General features: G+C 40.3%; 1 protein-coding gene across 6 annotated transcripts in view; it reads left to right on the top strand.

Moving 5' to 3' along the window:
* Nse4 (Non-SMC element 4) overlaps positions 1-17,635 on the top strand; it is a 41,494-nt gene that overhangs the window by 19,234 nt on the left and 4,625 nt on the right. For all 6 annotated transcript variants that reach the window (XM_045750392.2, XM_045750394.2, XM_045750395.2 and 3 more), the window contains 4 exons: positions 765-924; positions 4,819-4,949; positions 7,311-7,375; positions 15,185-15,335. In XM_045750392.2, the coding sequence (XP_045606348.1) occupies positions 765-924; positions 4,819-4,949; positions 7,311-7,375; positions 15,185-15,335 (507 nt within the window). The remainder of the gene's footprint in view (positions 1-764; positions 925-4,818; positions 4,950-7,310; positions 7,376-15,184; positions 15,336-17,635) is intronic.

Consider the following 17,635-nt stretch of genomic DNA (forward strand, 5'->3'; position numbering starts at 1 on the left):
TAGTACTATCGTGAATTCACTTTGTAGAGTCCTGAAAAAATAAAGTTAAAAACGAAACTTAAATATTCCTGGGCCTAGTATTGCGTATAGTATATATGTACAGTTCTGTATTAGGCCTCAGTTATTGTGCATAAGGCCCAGGATAGGTTAGGTTCAGTTTTATAAGCAACATAATTACAAAACCTTTTCTGGTTTGTACAGATTCATTAGTACTGTACCAATTTTTTGTTTCTAATTGTCCAATACGTCAATACAGTACATGTACAATGGTTTACAGCATTACTATAAGTACTATCTACACAGGAGGATCGACTGACTTTTCACAGCTCCTCCAGTCAGCAAAAAAATACACATTTATATATTTTTTGTTTTCTTACATTTTTCATTTAAATAAATAATTTTCTAAGAAAAAAATATATTTGTCATTTTTTTCCATTTTATGCTCATTGATGGGTATGATTATCTGACAATAGCCACATGTTGGAGGTTAAGGTTGACTCTCGGGCACCTTGTTAATATTGATAGTACAGTATCTTGCAGAATAGAGCAATCCAATGTGTTTGTGTTGGTTGGTTGGGAGTAGATGGTCCACATCTCGTCCAAATCTGGTACATACAGTATACTAGAGTTATGATAATTCTCTCAGTTGCTGTTGAGAAAAGCATTTAGCCAGCATTTATCTTTTAATTTTCTTCAATTGTGTGATTAAAATGTACTTATACTGTGTGCCGTATAATATTTAATATTTTCTAATTCCCACACAGGCGGCAAATATGTCGGAAGAAGGCAACAGACAAATAAGAGACAAGTATCGTGAACTAATTCAGAATGCTAAAGAAAAGGCAGATGGTGCAGGGTCAGCAGGGATTGACACTGACAGTGTACGTCAAATGGTGCTTCTTGCAAATGAAGCTTTTACAAGAGGTAAGCACACTCACATTTTCAGAAGCTTAACCAGCGGGAGGTGCTTGCCTTAATAGCCTTCAATACCACCAGGCGCAAAAAATAAAATTCAACATTTTGTTTTCGTCTTATAAAGTGTTCATTTGTGTTCCCTGACCACGGGGGGAAAAAAAATGAATTATACTTACCAGTGAAGTAAAGAGCCGAGAACTTTGACGATGATGACACGGAATGTGATCGCTCAAGAGGGGTGTGTCCCAGGGGCGTCGCGCGTGGCATTCAAGCAGCCAGAGTTGCCACAAATGTAATTTTGCAGCATTATTTTTCAGTGTCTATGGCGTATTTTACCACAATTTTTTCACTGATATTGTTCAATATTGTCACTTAATGTTGTATTATAATACAACTGTCATACATTAATTCAATACATTCAATACACCCTCACATATTAGTGTCAAGTATGCACACAAAAAAAATTCATTTTATAGGCAATATAAAATGTATTCTGATTTTTTTCAATATATACTCACTTACTCAACATTTATTAGTTTTCGCACCATTATTGGACATTTAGAAGTTCTGGAGAGTGTGATACTTTTGGAAACAATTGACATGGCACAAAGGTACAGCACACGCTGCACACTAGAGGTTAGAGGCATTAAATATGTAAAAACTAGAAGTAGAAGAAAAAGAGGCGATATGATCACAAAGTACAAAATAGTAACAGGAATTGATAAAATTGATAGGGAAGAATTCCCGAGATCCGGAACTTCAAGAACAAGAGGTCATAGATTTAAACTAACAAAACAAAGCTGCCGGAAAAATATAAGAAAATTTTCTTTTGTGAACAGAGTGGTAGATGGTTGGAACAAGTTAGGCGAGAAGGTGGTGGAGGCCAAAACCGTCAGTAATTTCAGAGCGTTATATGACAAAGAGTGCTGGGAAGACGGGACACCACAAGCGTAGCTCTCATCCTGTAACTACACTTAGGTAATTACCATGTTAGCACCCATTTACGTTTCTGTGGTCTCTTTTGTGTGGTCTTAAACCCAATGCACTCTACTGGCCTATTGCACGCTATCCAGTTGGTGATAAATTGTGTAGTGCGTGTACCTAAAGCCCTCCCTGTAAGCTAGCCTGGGTGCGTGAACATGGTGCAATAATGGGTTCTAAATGGGCCTTTGTATGCTAGGAATTGGTTTTCCAAACTTATCTAGTATATGTGTCACAACAGTAAAACAAAACGTACTGAAATTCCATTTACCACCTGTCTTCATAAGATACATATTGTAACTGTTCAGCATTGTTACATCAGCAAGGTGGAAAAACATCTTGGTCCACTTAACTGTTTTCCGTACACACTCGACTGCCCCTACCATCATATCACATTTATAAACCAAATGCATGTTTATGTTGTAGTCCATAACACAGTCTGGTTTATATATTTTTTGTTTAGTGGTTTTGTTCACCTTGCCACTGTCCACCATTGTACCAGTGTGAATGGTGGTCAACATGTTCACTTCACGCTATATTCTATTTATAGTAGAGAATAGTAAAACTATTCTCTGATTCTACATCACTAAAACCAGAAAATGAGTTACCTTCCACAGATTTGTCGCCCAAAACATTATCATGTTGCACATTGCCACATGAACTGTGTGGTAGGTGCGAATTGGTGTGGAGTGAGGGCGAGGTGACACGGGTGAGGGGATAGGCCTGACCCTTCTGGCAACCACATGTTCACTCTCACTTTCGGTCTCATCCACATCTGAGAGCTCTTGATATATGTCTGAGTCATCAATATCAGTTTCCTCACCCTCCTAGAACAATTCAGTATTAATTTCTTCCTTGGTCAATGACTGGGTGGCGCGGTGCGCTGAGTGCAGTCGGCCGCTGAAATGTAATGCACTGGGCATGGTGTCTGCTGGGTAACTGAGGTTTCCCCACAATGGCGGCCTATGCTGGATTTTTTCCAAGATGGCGTCTGTTTACTATCGCCCCTGGCTAGCGTATGGGTGCCCCTTTGCCTAGCAGGACATTTAAATCGTGCGCAGCACCGTCAATTGTCTATATACGATGTGTGCCGTTCAGCGACATTTACTCAAATTGTATATGTACAATAATACAATTATTATAGTTATCACTTTTGTAGGTCGTACAAAGGTCTTGGCCACCTGATATTTGGTTCACATTCCTGGTCCTTGGCATTCGTTAGTTGCTTTGGGTCGCAGGTTGCAGCCAGTTGTCTTGCCTTCAAGTTGAGGAGCCTGTGGTGGCTGCCTCCCGGGTGTGTTTCTCTTTTACTTATCCTTGGTTATGTAGCTCCAGGGAGCCGTAGGGGCTCCCCACAGAAAACCAGCATTGAATGTAATGAAAAGCCATTTTCTGGGCGAGCCCCGAAGGCTCCCTGGTACCCTCCCTCCCTCCGGTCGGCGGTTTCATTTTGCTTTTATGCTTAGCCTCCAAACTGAGGTTGGGTAGCCAGTGCGGTGGGTCCAGGGCTCCCCCTTCCCCTCCCAGGAGGGGGAGGGAGGGGGAGGACTTCACGGACAAGCAACGCAATGGAGTGGTGTTATGTTTACTTGGGAATTGAGGGAGTTCTACCTCTCTGTTCAGCTTCCATTTGCATTTTTATTACTTTGTGGGATCTATTTCGTTACGCCTACTTTTCTGGGTGCCTAACCCCGGTCGATGGCAGATATGGTAGACCCCAACCACATGGGGGTTTTCCAGGGCCATTGCTTCCTGCGTCTCTCTGAGGGGGCCAGGTTCTGGCTCGTGGTCCCCGGTAGGCAGAACTCCATTGACTAAAGCTCTGGTCTAATGTATCGCACATTAGCCATGGAGGCCCCAGGGGCTCATCCAGAAAATGGCGTTTCATTACATTCAACGCTGGTTTTTTACAAATTGAAGCCATGTCATGTGTAGTATGGGTACATCAGACAGGAGTGTGAGAAACTTCCTTATCATGGATAAGAAGAGAGTTATTAGAGAAACTTGATTGTGTCTGGGGAGACAAGAAACTGACAGAAGAGCACAACATTGATAATAGTTTCATTCACCTGGACTCGAGGAGATTCAAACCAAGGACCTCACTCATGTGAGGCAGAAGCTCTATCGACTGGGCTATAAGTAGTCTTGAGGCTTCTTATAGTAGCCTCAAGTAGGCTATTGAGGTGAATGAAATGTTTATTTCCACGGAAGTGTGGATGACAATTTATATGATGCGAGCGCCGATCACTAATTCCTCTGAGTTTCAGTAGATGTCAGGGAAGGTAACAAATTCCAGCATGGCAGCAGTAGGCAGTAGTTGCTTCTGGAATCTTTCCTTATTAAGACAAGTGGCAGATAGCCACTTGTCTTAAGCAGATCACATAATTTGCAAAGCAGAGAAGCAGATCATATAATTTGTGAATAAAATAAAGAACAGTGGTGGAAAGAGAAGTGACATTTAAACATTGAAACTCCTAAGCATGATAATTTAGATTATGCCGTTTACTAAATTATTCATGCAGCACTGTAGCCTGGAGCTGGCTGTTGGTAGTGAACAGTTAGTCTATAGCCCAGAAAATGACATTAACTATGTGCATTGAGGACTTTAAGACTAGCTCAGTATGATTGAAGAAGTTTAACAGATGGTATAACATTCATACCTTTACTGAATTTTGCTGCCTCTGTATTATTAAGACCAGCCTGTACTACTAAAATGTAAGTGAACAAATATTTATTTTTTCAAATTACCCAGTACACACTATATGCACTAAAAATTATTATATATATATATTTTGTGTCTAATTATGTATAAACCTGTATTTTTTATTGTCAGAATTGGACATCTATTGTACTGGAAATTATTGTACAAAACATACTGTAAAATATGCACAGATTTTAATGCTGGTCCTTTTCTGTTTTTAGTCAAGCGGCCGAGAGAAGCAGCAATGGATGCACAGTTTTTAAAAACTTGTGGAACATTAGCTAAATTGAATATTGAGTCAGCTCAGTCAAATTTAAGTGTCTTCAAGCCAACAGAATTTGCTCAAAAATTGGTAAGCTTTAGTGTTTTTGTTTATTGTACAATATTATTTAATTATTATTTTTCTTAAAATATTTAAGTAATGTATTAAAATTAAACCTATGGTAAATATCATAATGATTGGTGTTCATTTAAGACCATTAAGAATATTTAGTTTAAATTCATCATCATCATCATGCCTCCTAAGAATGAAAAATATATTGTTTGGCACAGTGGCAATATCATTGCAAATAAGGTTTAGTTTATATAATAAATCACGATGACGCTAATGTTTAGTCTAGTTTGTTACGTACCACATACCCATCCTGTAAGTTGTAGTAGAAAAGATATCAGAGACACATAATAAGCTCAGGAACTGAACCCCAAAATTCGGTTATCAAGGCTGTAACTTTCTTAGCTAAGTCGCAGGATTAGTACACACATACATTGACAGTCTGTTCACAATCTACTTCAAACTAACATAGCCATGATTCCAAGAGGCCCTAACACAGTGAGTGGAAGCTTTAGTTAGTTTAATTTATTAAATTTATTAAGTAAACTAAAATAAAAAATATAAATCCAGAATCGACTTGAGAATAGTCCAGGACGGACCGAAATGTCGTCGTCCCTTCATTTTCTAGTGTGTGGATTGGTCAACTTAATTTATTAATGATTCCATTCCCATTTTGTAGGGAGTGGCAGAAGAGTCTCAGATTGAGTTTTATATTTTTGGAGGGAGCCCCTTGTGGCTCCATGAAGCTTATCTTCCCTAAGATTGCTTCATACTAAAAGATCACACCGGCCACGGTTAGTTCTGTTTGGCCTACCGGGGACCAGAGCCCGAACCTGAACCCTTCACAGAGGTAGAGAGAGCAGGTGACAATACATCACCTCACTAGAAAAAGCTTCCAGAAAGCCAACGAACACCTGGAGGTTTTCACAGAAAATGAAGCCTCGAAACGTCACCAAACAACAACAGAAAAGGAGTTGCACCGAACAAGGGATTAACTCAAACAAGCTCGAAACTCGTTAGTACCGATTACCACTACTGTACCAGGCAGCTCAGCCCCAGCTTACAGGTGGCTCCCAAAGTAAATTTTGGTGCTGATGTTGATGTCACTACACCAATTTGTAGCTCTCTTGGCCACACCATCTCATCATCTCTTTCCAGGCAGCTGTTGCTTTATGGGCCAGGTTTGCCTATGTGAAGCATTCATGGAATATTCATCAGTTGGAATCCCTGGAGTGGTATTTAAACACCAATGCAGTGAATGCCCTCCTATCATTTTTCAGTTATCAATTGAACAAATGATGAGAAAATATTAGTTAAATAACAAATTCTACAGTATATAGAGTAACAGATATGTAGAGGTATTAATAACCACTTTAAAACAAAATTTGTTTAAATATACTGTATAATGACTAAAATTTAACCTACTGTATCATTTTAAGCAGAAAATAACCCTAAGGGTTTCAGTTCTATTGAACAAATCTACAAGGGCTGTGATTTGATGCATCACACTATTGTGATTTCTGTGTGTAATTCAGTGCTATTCCTTGATGTAAACCTGAATAATAATAGTGGTTAGAGACCATTAACAATGGGGGGTAAGCTGTGTAACAAATTGGTTGAACAAGTACATTAACTATGATAAGATCTATAACAGAGGGGGGTCCCAACTGGTGGGTTGTGGCCACCTTAGGGGGTCGTTTGAGCATTGAAAAATAGTTTTTTTTTTTGGGGGGGGGATAGGTTCTATCTCCCAAATATAGAACCTATCCCAAAATAAGGTTGGGAACCACTGCTTTAGAAGACTGTACTGTGTATACTGTATACAGTACTAAAAGTTGATGGGAACTACTCACTCAATTTAGAAGAAATATAAATGAGTTTACACTCGTGAGAAAATCAACTGGAGCTCTGAGGGTGACTCGAACCCACGACCAAGATAGTCCCAGCCACTGACACTAACCACTAGACCACCCTGACTTGATAAGTCATAAAGCCTGATTTCTACTGAGATCACAGGAAGTCTGGAGGCCCCTCCTGAAATGAGTTAGACACTCATTGTTAGTCATAGTTGTATCATTCCAATGTAAAAGTTCCCATCCTTTTTGGGAACAGCTCTGTTTTCTAATGCAATACTGTACTCAAAAAACCTGAAAGGGGGTTGCAACCCACATGTTGGGAACCACTATTCTATTGGAAGTTATAAAAATATGTTTCATTAAGAAAGTAGATTGTCTAATGAAGGGCATAACATTAGTATTAAGCCTTTGATCTCTAATACAGTGCATATTTATCAATCACATACACTGAACAATATTTTACATGGCATTTTACCCTAGAAGTTATTTTTTTAAAGTTTGTTTCTGATTAAAAATATTGTTGCAGATTCTTTTCATGGCACAAGATGAAGAGGAGGAGTCTGGTGACCTTGACCAGCCAGATTGGGAAAGGTTAGTTTTTTCATGAAATAAAGAATATTGTAAGTAGGAATTATTGAGGCATTAGTTTACTGGGCAATTAATAAAGTGATGGCACCTTATCTCTGGACGATCTCGTCGTCCAATCGAGACGACGAGACAATCGGGATGATAGCCGACAGAGTGTATCGTGATCCAGCCTGTACTCCTCTTGACATACCAGAAAATATTCTGAGGAAACTACTCCAAGCTTGTACTAAAAAGGCACCCTTCTTGAGCCCGGATGGGCACATGTATAAGCAAGTAGATGGGGTCGCCATGGGTTCTCCCCTAGGTGTCCTGTTTGCAAACTTCTACATGGGTACCATCGAGCAAAAAGTCTTAGTCGACATGAACTTGAAACCGGCCATATACTGCAGGTATGTTGACGACATTTTTACACAGGTACCTGATGTCAGACATCTGCAGGAGCTGAAGGAGGCATTTGAGCAGAGTTCCGTGCTGCGTTTCACTTACAAGATGGAAAAGGATGGGAAGCTGCCCTTTCTAGATGTAACAGTCATGGAAAAGAGCGGAGGTTTCCACACTGCAGTCTACACTAAAGAAACGAGCATAGGAATGTGCCTAAATGCCAACAGCGACTGCCCAGACAGGTACAAGAAGAGTGTTGTTAACGCATATGTCGACCGTGCTCTCAGCCACAGCTCAGAATGGAAGCAAGTCGACGAAGAACTCTGTAGGGTAAGGCAGGTCCTAGTCAACAACGGCTTCTCCAATGGTTTCGTGGAAGACATCATAAGAAGGAAAGTGAAACGCCATGCAACCTCTGAAGAGACAACTAACACAACACCTATACCCCCTATTAGACTATTTTACAGGAACTTCTTTTCCACAGCTCATAAAACGGAGGAAAGGGTCCTGAAAGATACTGTATTGTTAATAGAAACGTTATCCCTACAGACAAAAATCAGAAGATACAACTGACAATTTACTATAAAACCAGAAAAACGGCCAGCCTACTCATGAGAAACTCTCCAGACACAAAACAGAACGCTTTAAAAGAGACTGTCGTCGTCTATGCCTTCAAATGCCCTCTTGGGGACTGTAAGCTCCAAAAAACCCAGTATATAGGCAAGACAACAACATCTCTTTCTAGGCGTTTAACGATGCATAAGCAACAGGGCTCCATTAAGGAACATATAATCTCTTCCCACAACCAAACCATCGCCAGAGAAATCCTAGTAAACAACACAGAAATCATCGATAGATACAGCGATAGCAGGCGGCTTGACGTTTGCGAGGCACTACACATCAAGAAGTCAACACCAGCAATCAACAGCCAATTAATGCACAACTATATTCTACCCACCTCAAGACTCCGCTCCAATATAGAAGCATCAAGAAATATGGACCAATAGGCTTTCTACAATCACTTCTATTCAATACCCATTGTTTCGTGTTCTGTCTTGTGTTGATGAAATTAATACCCTATTAATGCCACCTCTTGTTCTGTCTTGTGTTGATGAAATTAATACCCTATTAATGCCACCTCACCCCATCCACCTCTCAAATGTAGATATAAAATCGGAGATGCGTAAGTTCTATTCAGTTGTGTATTTGTAAACTAAAGTCTTTGAAAATGTAATAAGTTTTACGAAATGCGCTCGTGTCGCGTCAGACTAGAAATAAAAATGAATTTTGGAGAATTGATTTTTGATTTACCTCCAACAGTGAAAAGAAATGTACGAAAGATTGAGAAAATTCGTGTTAGAATTATTAATCTTACTTTTTCGGTCATATTTAATAATATATGTCTACAGGAAAGACTGCTACCAAAATATATATATATATATATATATATATATATATATATATATATATATATATATATATATATATATATATATATATATATATATATATATATATATATATATATATATACAGTATATATATATATATATTTATATATATATATATATATTTATATATATATATATATATATATATATATATATATATATATATGTATGTATGTATGTTTCATTGAATATGACCGCATATTCTGTATTTATTATTTTCTGGTTTAGGGCTTCTATCCCTCTAACTATTTTCTTAGCATCAGGGCTTAATTGAAATAGGAGTTCTCCAAAACTCATTTTCGTACTTTTAAGGTGAAGAAAAGAAGTGATTTACTATAGAGTGTATTACACTTATTTATATAATTTGCACGACGTTTCGAACCTCCATGGTTCATTCTCAAGTGAACAGATCTTACAATACTAGTTGATTTTATACCCGCACTGGGTCAGGTGATAATACAATGAAGGTGAAAACATGGGGGGATACATAAGGGATAAATGTGAGGTGAAACACAGAGGCTGCAGAAGGCTTATTGGCCCATACGAGGCATCTCCTATCTAAACAAAGATTAATCCAGTGTAATTGGCCTGTTATGTTGGACATTGTCTTCTGTGTTGGCATCGATATGTTCTTGTCTTGTCCTGATGCCAACACAGAAGACAATGTCCAACATAACAGGCCAATTACACTGGATTAATCTTTGTTTAGATAGGAGATGCCTCGTATGGGCCAATAAGCCTTCTGCAGCCTCTGTGTTTCACCTCACATTTATCCCTTATGTATCCCCCCATGTTTTCACCTTCATTGTATTATCACCTGACCCAGTGCGGGTATAAAATCAACTAGTATTGTAAGATCTGTTCACTTGAGAATGAACCATGGAGGTTCGAAACATCGTGCAAATTATATAAATAAGTGTAATACACTCTATAGTAAATCACTTCTTTTCTTCACCTTAAAAGTACGAAAATGAGTTTTGGAGAACTCCTATTTCAATTAAGCCCTGATGCTAAGAAAATAGTTAGAGGGATAGAAGCCCTAAACCAGAAAATAATAAATACAGAATATACGGTCATATTCAATGAAACATGTTTGAAAGAAAACCTGCTGCCAGTATACACCAATATATATATATATATATATATATATATATATATATATATATATATATATATATATATATATATATATATATATATATGTCGTACCTAGTAGCCAGAACGCACTTCTCAGCCTACTATGCAAGGCCCGATTTGCCTAATAAGCCAAGTTTTCATGAATTAATGTATTTTCGACTACCTAACCTACCTAACCTAACATAACCTAACTTTTTCGGCTACCTAACCTAACCTAACCTATAAAGATAGGTTAGGTTAGGTTAGGTAGGGTTGGTTAGGTTCGGTCATATATCTACGTTAATTTTAACTCCAATAAAAAAAAATTGACCTCATACATAATGAAATGGGTAGCTTTATCATTTCATAAGAAAAAAATTAGAGAAAATAAATTAATTCAGGAAAACTTGGCTTATTAGGCAAATCGGGCCTTGCAAAGTAGGCGGAGAAGTGCGTTCTGGCTACTAGGTACGACATATATATATATATATATATATATATATATATATATATATATATATATATATATATATATATATATATATATATATATATATATATATATATATATATATGCGGAAAATCCACAGAGAAATATGAAATGAGGTGAACGTTTCGGCTTTGTTAAAGCCTTTGTCAACACCAGGCTGACTAAGGAGAAGGGGGGAAGATAGTCAGTCCTTAGTCAGTCTGGTGTTGACAAAGGCTTTAACAAAGCCGAAACGTTCACCTCATTTCATATTTCTCTGTGGATTTTCCGCATAAAATGATCAGTGTTTTGTGATCGTCAATTGCATATATATATATATATATATATATATATATATATATATATATATATATATATATATATATATATATATATATATATATATATTTATTTTGTCCCCATTACTTCTGAGACACTCGGTGCCTGGGGTAAAAGTGCTACCAGTTTTTTTAAGGAACTGGGTTCTAGGCTCATTGAAACAACAAGGGACCCTAGAGCTGCCAGCTTTCTTTTCCAGCGCCTCAGCGTGGCGATACAGAGGGGAAATGCGCACTGCATCCAGGGTTCCTGCCCGCCATCTGAGGAGCTGGAAGAACTCGACAACCTATGATAACCATCTTTGTAACCTATATGTAACTCCTTTTTTGTAACAAAGTTCAAATAAAGCAAATATATATGTGTACATACAAAAGAATGGGGGTGGTAGGAGAAGATAATATTAGTGTTCAGTGAGAAACCACAAGGTCTCCTCTGAATACTTTTTATTTTCTTCTCCGAGGCTATGGGTCCCCACATTGGCACCAGAGGTGGTACCTTCACAAACTTGTATATATATATATATATATATATATATATATAATATATATATATATATATATATATATATATATATATATATATATATATATATATATATATATATAACTGAAAACTCACACCCCAGAAGTGACTCGAACCCATACTCCCAGGAGCAACGCAACTGGTATGTACAAGACGCCTTAATCCACTTGACCATCACGACCGGACAAAATGAGGTGATAGCCGAAGCTATTTGAACCACCCCACCGCCGGCACTCGGATGGTAATCTTGGGCATAGCATTTTACCAAATCACCTCATTCTTTGGGGCACACGTGAGGAACACAAATGCGAACAAGCCTGAATGGTCCCCAGGACAATATGCAACTGAAAACTCACACCCCAGAAGTGACTCGAACCCATACTCCCAGGAGCAACGCAACTGGTATGTACAAGACGCCTTAATCCACTTGACCATCACGACCGGACAAAATGAGGTGATAGCCGAAGCTATTTGAACCACCCCACCGCCGGCACTCGGATGGTAATCTTGGGCATAGCATTTTACCAAATCACCTCATTCTTTGGGGCACACGTGAGGAACACAAATGCGAACAAGCCTGAATGGTCCCCAGGACAATATGCAACTGAAAACTCACACCCCAGAAGTGACTCGAACCCATACTCCCAGGAGCAACGCAACTGGTATGTACAAGACGCCTTAATCCACTTGACCATCACGACCGGACAAAATGAGGTGATAGCCGAAGCTATTTGAACCACCCCACCGCCGGCACAAGGTGTGCCGGCGGTGGTGTGGGGTGTGTTCTGGGGTGTGAGTTTTCAGTTGCATATTGTCCTGGGGACCATTCAGGCTTGTTCGCATTTGTGTTCCTCACGTGTGCCCCAAAGAATGAGGTGATTTGGTAAAATGCTATGCCCAAGATTACCATCCGAGTGCCGGCGGTGGGGTGGTTCAAATAGCTTCGGCTATCACCTCATTTTGTCCGGTCGTGATGGTCAAGTGGATTAAGGCGTCTTGTACATACCAGTTGCGTTGCTCCTGGGAGTATGGGTTCGAGTCACTTCTGGGGTGTGAGTTTTCAGTTGCATATTGTCCTGGGGACCATTCAGGCTTGTTCGCATTTGTGTTCCTCACGTGTGCCCCAAAGAATGAGGTGATTTGGTAAAATGCTATGCCCAAGATTACCATCCGAGTGCCGGCGGTGGGGTGGTTCAAATAGCTTCGGCTATCACCTCATTTTGTCCGGTCGTGATGGTCAAGTGGATTAAGGCGTCTTGTACATACCAGTTGCGTTGCTCCTGGGAGTATGGGTTCGAGTCACTTCTGGGGTGTGAGTTTTCAGTTGCATATTGTCCTGGGGACCATTCAGGCTTGTTCGCATATATATATATATATATGTATATATATATCTTTTCTTCTTTTCTTCGCGGGGTGGGGCTGCTGCATTCTGGAGGGGTCCAGGGTTTGTTGGTGCTTCGTTGGTCGGGCCGGGGGTGTGTCGTGTTTGTGTTCAGTGGCGGCCCTCCGCTGTTGTTTGCGAGCCACGGCGTTTGGGTCCGGAGCGCATTTTGCGTTGATCCGGTTCTGTTCTTCCCGGTTCGCGGGTAATGGTGTCCCGAGTGGTCAGCCGTGTTCTTGCGGCTAAGCTGCCTGTGTTCTTCCCTCATGCCTGTGGCGTTCGTGGCTTCGCTGCTCTCGCTGCCGTCTGGGCGACGTGACCTTGCGGTCTTTCGGGCATGGATTTTTGGTGTTCGTGCGGGGGCCTTGGTGCTCGTTGTTCTCGTGTTGTTCCCGGGACTTTTCGGGGCTGTGGCGCCTTGGGTTGGCGTTTGCTGCCGGTTGTCTCGCTTCCGTGGGGGGTGCGTGGTGTCCACCTCCCGGTTCTGTCCCTTTGACCTTCCTCTGTGGGTAGTTAGCTCCGGGAGCCGACGGGGCTTCCCCCAAAAAAACAGCGTTGAATGTAATGAAACGCCATTTTCTGGGTGAGACCCGGAGGCTCCCCGGCAACCCTCCCTCCGGTCGGCGGTTTTTCGCGTGTTTTGACATCCAGCCTCAGAACTGATGGGTGGATAGCCGGCGTGGGAGGTCTGGGGCTCCCCCTTCCCCCTTCTGGGGAGGGGGGAGCTGCGCAGACAGCGGCGCGGTGACATATGACGTCATACTAGTTTCCATGTTTTCTGTTGAAGAGTTCTATCCACTAGTTCGGCTTTAGGTAGCAATTTTCACCAGAATAGGGGTTTGTTTTGGAATGCTTACCTTTCTGGATGCTTGACCCGGTCGATGGCAGACATAGAATGCTTCCTACCACACGGGGGTTTCTATAGGCCATTGCTCCCCCTTGCCTCTCTGAGGGGGCCAGGTTCTGGCTGTGGTCCCCGGTAGGCCCTAGAACTCCATACACATGACTGATGCCAAAGTTTGACATTAGCATATCAGCCGGTACGGCTCCGGGGAGCCTCCGGGTCTCACCCAGAAAATGGCGTTTCATTACATTCAACGCTGGTTTTTTTGCTTCCGGATCTGCTGTACAGACCAGCCCTGTCATCACAATACAAACAATGCTACTTTTCTAAGGGGAGCCCCATCAGCTCTCTGAAGCTCTCATTCATGGATCAGTGCCATACTACTTAGTACTATCATTTGTGGAGTTCTATTTGCCTACTGGGAACCACAAGCCAGAACCTGGGCCTCTCAGAGAGGTGCAGGGAGCGATGGCCTATAATCACTTGACATTTAAAGGTTATCATCTTCGCTGTCACCTAGAGCAAGTGTCCAGAAAGGTAGGCGAATCAAAACAGACTACTGCATGGCTAAAAACAAGATTACAACCCCAAAATTGCTAAAAGAATCCCCATTTATTATACAGGCTAGTTGCATAAACTGCTCTCTTCTGGTATGATCAAGCATCATATGTTATCACACACACAGTTTCTGGGAGGAGCCCCTTCGGCTCCCCAGAGCTATCCTGGCTGATATGTAACTACAGTATTAGCTTATTGGCATCAAAGTGCATGGCATTCCTGCCCACCAGGAAGAGCTCCGGGCCCGGAGAGCTATTCTTTTAAGGATAGCTCCGGGAAGCCTCCAGGTCTCACCCAGAAAATGGCATTTCATTACATTCAATGCTGTTTTTTTTTCTCTTGTGTGTCAGCTATTAATAAGTGCATAGCCCAAGGGTTAATTAACCCTATTTCTTCTCAGCCTTCAGGTAAAATTGACTTGTTTTAAGGTAATATCTGTATAGCCTGCTAGCGAGCATCTCCCTCTCCCAAAACCACTCCCTCAAACTCCACCACAGTATTGAACAATATTATAACCATAAGCACAACCACCATGAAGCAACAATAACTAACACTGTAACCACTAACACCATAATACTGCCATCACAACATATAATACCATCATTGCAACTACTACTAGTTACTACTTGAACCACCATAACTATAACCACCCACATAAAACACCATAACTACCACAATATACACATTAATTGTTCCCCAGTAATTGACTTATCAGCTGTGAATAAGTCTTATTTCATGTGCATATTTTCAGATTTGGTAAAGCTGTGTCGTCACTCTACAAAAGAACCGTTGGTGTAGAGCCTCTTTATGGTGCCCTTGAATGGCAGCGTCCAAAGCCAGCACCTAGGGCTAGAAATCAACAAAAAGACAGTGAAGCTGGTCCAAAAATAAAACCAAAGCAGGTAAAGCTTGTTTGTTGAATTTTATATGTGTATGTTGAAGTTGCTTTATGTGTGTTGAATGTGTATGTTGAATTTTCTGAATGTATTTTATTAAAAAAGGAGAGAAATTCATTGTAACCAGATGCAATGAGACATTTTTATACCTGAAAATAGTTGTTGAAAATAGTTTTCAACTAGTAAATAGTAAACTAGAAAATATCATCTTCGTTGATAATATCATCTACTGTAGTTGAATTTTCAACTAGAAAATAGTAAATTAACCCTGACCACACCCACTACCATATCCACCATCACATAATAACCACAAAAACACAATCATCATAAACACTACAATCACCATAACCACTTGTTATAAGACCTCACTGACCTGTCATATTTAGCAAATAATCATAATGTTTATTTGCTGTCTTCTGATCACCTGGAGTCAGTTTTGTATTGTCCAAGTCATTTATAAGTCATAATCATAATCATAAGTAAAAAAATCCAAATTTTTCCCCGGAATACAACCCACCAAATCATATAGCAACCAGGTACCCATTGCTACAGTTAAGGATTGGCACCAAGTAAATCCTCCCCAACCAGGATATGATCCCAGACCAATGCGCTCGTGAAACACCAGGCAAGTACGTTACTACTTCGCCACTGGGATATGGTTACATATTCTTTTCCTAGATGGTTCTGGCAGTTTATCAGCAAGTGAGATTGAAGGAGTGTAGTGGCAACTACTATCAAACATTGCTACTGACAGTTATTCTTTGAGTTGCCAATTGTAGCCAATATTTGGAGCTTTAATATATGGTTCTGATGAAAATGTGTTAATGGAATGCTGGGTGATGGTGTTAATGGTGGGTGTGATATTACTGGTGATATATTGATGTTCATGGTGCAAGCTGTGTTGGTGATCATGGAGAGAACACTAATTTATGTTGTCAGGTGTAGCAAATTTGATGTAAACAGCTACTAAATCTGATGAAAATAGTACCGTTATGATTTTTATTGATGATGGTATTTGTCGTAATGGTGTTGCAAACAGTTGTGGTGGTAATTGAATATATGTATACATGTGTCACCAAAAGCAGATGACTTTGTGGGTTTTCAATTGATGGAAATGTTATATAAGTGCCTCAATTTGATGAAAACAGAGCTAGTATAATGCTGAAATTCATTGTTAATGGTATAAACGTTTAAGTATGCAAATGAGAATAATAAATGAAGCGAATGCAGGCGATGAGTCACAATAACGTGGCTGAAGTATGTTGACCAGACCACACACTAGAAGTTGAAGGGACGACGACGTTTCGGTCCGTCCTGGACCATTCTCAAGTCGATTGTGATGAGGACAGGTAGGGACAGGCAATAAATAGGCAAGAGAGAGCTGAGGAGGAAAGTAAGGTGTAGGGGATAGTAGTAATAATGAGAACTGCAGAAGGCCTATTGGCCCATACGAGGCAGCTCCTATTATAACTACCGAACGAGATAGTAATAGGAATAAGAAGAGGATAGCAAGGGAGCGTAGGAGAAGACAATGCACAGAAAAATGGAGAAGAGAGAAAGAAAAGGAAAGAGAAAGATAAATGGAAGGGGTAAGCTTATGTTAAGTCACGTTTGTTAGAAAGATTAGAGCATTTGAGTATATACTGTGAAAGGGAAGAGTCCACAGCAACAAAGCCAGGACTCAAGTTCATGTTGGGTACATTGTTAATAAGAGCCGATTCTACAAGACGGCGTCTGTGTAGAGTAGAGGCAGGAAAGATTGTTTTGGAGGAAAACCAATCAATGGGATGATTAGAATCCCTCACATGGCAGAAGAGAGCATTGTTAGTGTCTGCAGACTTAACACTTCTCTTGTGTTCTTTAAGTCTGTCATTCAGTGTACGGCCAGTTTCGCCAAAGTATTGGAGAGGACAAGATGAACAGGAAATAGAGTAGATAGAGTATAGGAAATAGAGTATTACTAGAGTAGTAGTAATATTGTCAAATATTAGGGGGACTCCTGGTTTGCCTCCTGCCTTCTCATTCGGGGGGCAGTGGCGGGCGTCGTTCCCCGAGCATAACAAATGAAGCGAACATAAGATGATTGCTTCAGTTATGTATATTCTTCATCGTGTACTTATTTAGAAGTAAAATATTATGTAAGATTTCTAGAAATGCAACCAAAACACACACGCCATCATTGGCTGCTGCCACCTTGCATCATTTGCCACACTGAACACCCCCAGCCCCCTGTCCCCCTCAACCACACTTATTGTGAAGCTTCTACACACCACTACAGCCAAACCATGATACATACAGTTTTCTGT

Source organism: Procambarus clarkii, chromosome 49 (assembly GCF_040958095.1).
Source record: "Procambarus clarkii isolate CNS0578487 chromosome 49, FALCON_Pclarkii_2.0, whole genome shotgun sequence".
Classification (NCBI taxonomy): domain Eukaryota; kingdom Metazoa; phylum Arthropoda; class Malacostraca; order Decapoda; family Cambaridae; genus Procambarus; species Procambarus clarkii.